The sequence below is a fragment of the Corvus brachyrhynchos genome, unplaced genomic scaffold (assembly GCF_000691975.1).
Source record: "Corvus brachyrhynchos isolate BGI_N302 unplaced genomic scaffold, ASM69197v1 scaffold193, whole genome shotgun sequence".
In the NCBI taxonomy this organism is placed as follows: domain Eukaryota; kingdom Metazoa; phylum Chordata; class Aves; order Passeriformes; family Corvidae; genus Corvus; species Corvus brachyrhynchos.
This window is the reverse complement of record NW_008237087.1, coordinates 857,474-859,005: the sequence shown is the minus strand read 5'-3', so window position 1 is coordinate 859,005 and position 1,532 is coordinate 857,474. Positions and strand designations below refer to the sequence as shown.

Sequence of the window (1,532 nt, the reverse complement as noted above, 5' to 3'; positions counted from 1 at the left end):
CCCCCTGGCGGGGGGGCAGCAGGCGGGCGGCTCCGGGGGGGACGGGCACGGGGGGGGCACCCGGGGGGCACCCGGCGGGCGGCGGCTGCAAGACACAAACGGAGGGACGGGTCACTGTCACGACAAGGGGACAGCCGAGGTCACTGTCACGACAGGATGGGTCAGGCAATGTCAGTGTCACGACAGGAGCGGGGGACAAGGTTATGCCACAGGAGAGAGCTGATGTCACTGTCACAGGAGGGGACAGCTCAGGTCAGTGTCATGTGAGGAGGAGGGAGACGAGGTCACTGTCACAAAACGGGACAGCTCAGGTTGGTGTCACACCCAGGGCGGGCACGAACCCCTGTGGGCTGTGGGGACACAACAGTGTCCCCAAACCCTGCTGAGGGACAGCGGCCGGGGGTGGGACACTCAGCCCTGACCCACCTGTGACACCTGCAGCACCTGGGAGCTGGGGGACACCTGTGGGACACCTGTGGGACACCTGTCACCTGTGCTGTCACCTGTGCTGTCACCTGGGGGACACGCTCTCCACCTGTCCACGAGCCACAGGTGGGAATTCCAGGGGAGCAGGAACCTCTCAGGTTCCAGGGAAGGGGAGCCAAGGGAGTCCAGGGAAGCAGGGACCAGGCGAGCAGGACCCTCCCCAGCTCACAGGAAGTGCCACGCTCAGGTGTGGGGACAGGTGAGGTCAGGTGGCCAAGGGTTTGGGCATCACTGGCCACGCCCGGCCCGGCTGTGAGCCAGAGCCACCTGCGATCCCCAATCCCACCTGGAAGTGCCCAAGGCCAGCTGGGATGGGGCTGGGACTCCCCTGGGCCAGGGACAGGTGATCTTCTGCTCCCTCCCCACCCAAATCCCCCCATTGTGTGCACCCACCTGCACTGCCGGCGATGCTGCCAGTGCCACCAGTCCCAGACCTTCCCCCCCAACCCCAGATCCCACAGATCCGCCTGCACTCACCGGGATGCCGCCGCTGCCCCCTGTCCCCAGCCTGGCTCCGGTGTCAAATGCCCCTTCCAGCAGCACCGCGGATCCCGGCGGATACACCTGTCCCAGCGGGAAATAGGCCACGGGGGAGCCCAGGGCCCCCACGGGCACCGGCGGGGCCAGGGGCAGGTACAGGGACGCACCTGGGTACGCCGGGGACACGGGGGGGATGCTGGCAGCGCCCAGGGGGACGAAGCTGAGACGGTAGAGCTGGAAAAACGCCGAGTCAGCAAGGTCAGGCAGGTGTTATCCCACAGCCAGGTGTGCATCCAGCACCCGGGGGGCTCTCACCTGCCTGCGGGAACAGGGAATCACCTGGGATTCACCGCTGGGCTCTGACGGGGCTTTTGGGGTCACTTGGGCTATGGAGGGTGTCACTGCCCAGAGGAACCAGGTGAGCTTTGGGGCTCCCCCGGGGCGATGGGCAGGAGGGGTCCCAGGGGTAAGGGGCCCCTCTGGACAGGGGTCCCACCTACCTCGGGGTACGCAGGTGCAGGGTCAAGGTAGGGGGGCGGCTGCGGCAGGGGCAGAGCCTGGGGGTA

At 67.4% G+C, this 1,532-nt stretch overlaps 1 protein-coding gene across 1 annotated transcript; it reads right to left on the bottom strand.

The window, feature by feature from the left end:
- Positions 1-349: 349 nt before the first annotated feature.
- Positions 350-1,532, bottom strand: DAZAP2 (DAZ associated protein 2; the record flags this gene model as incomplete). The annotated part of the gene is made up of 2 exons (XM_017728690.1): positions 350-1,200; positions 1,467-1,532. Coding segments are annotated over 2 exons (552 nt in total), but the record flags the coding sequence as incomplete, so codon positions are not given.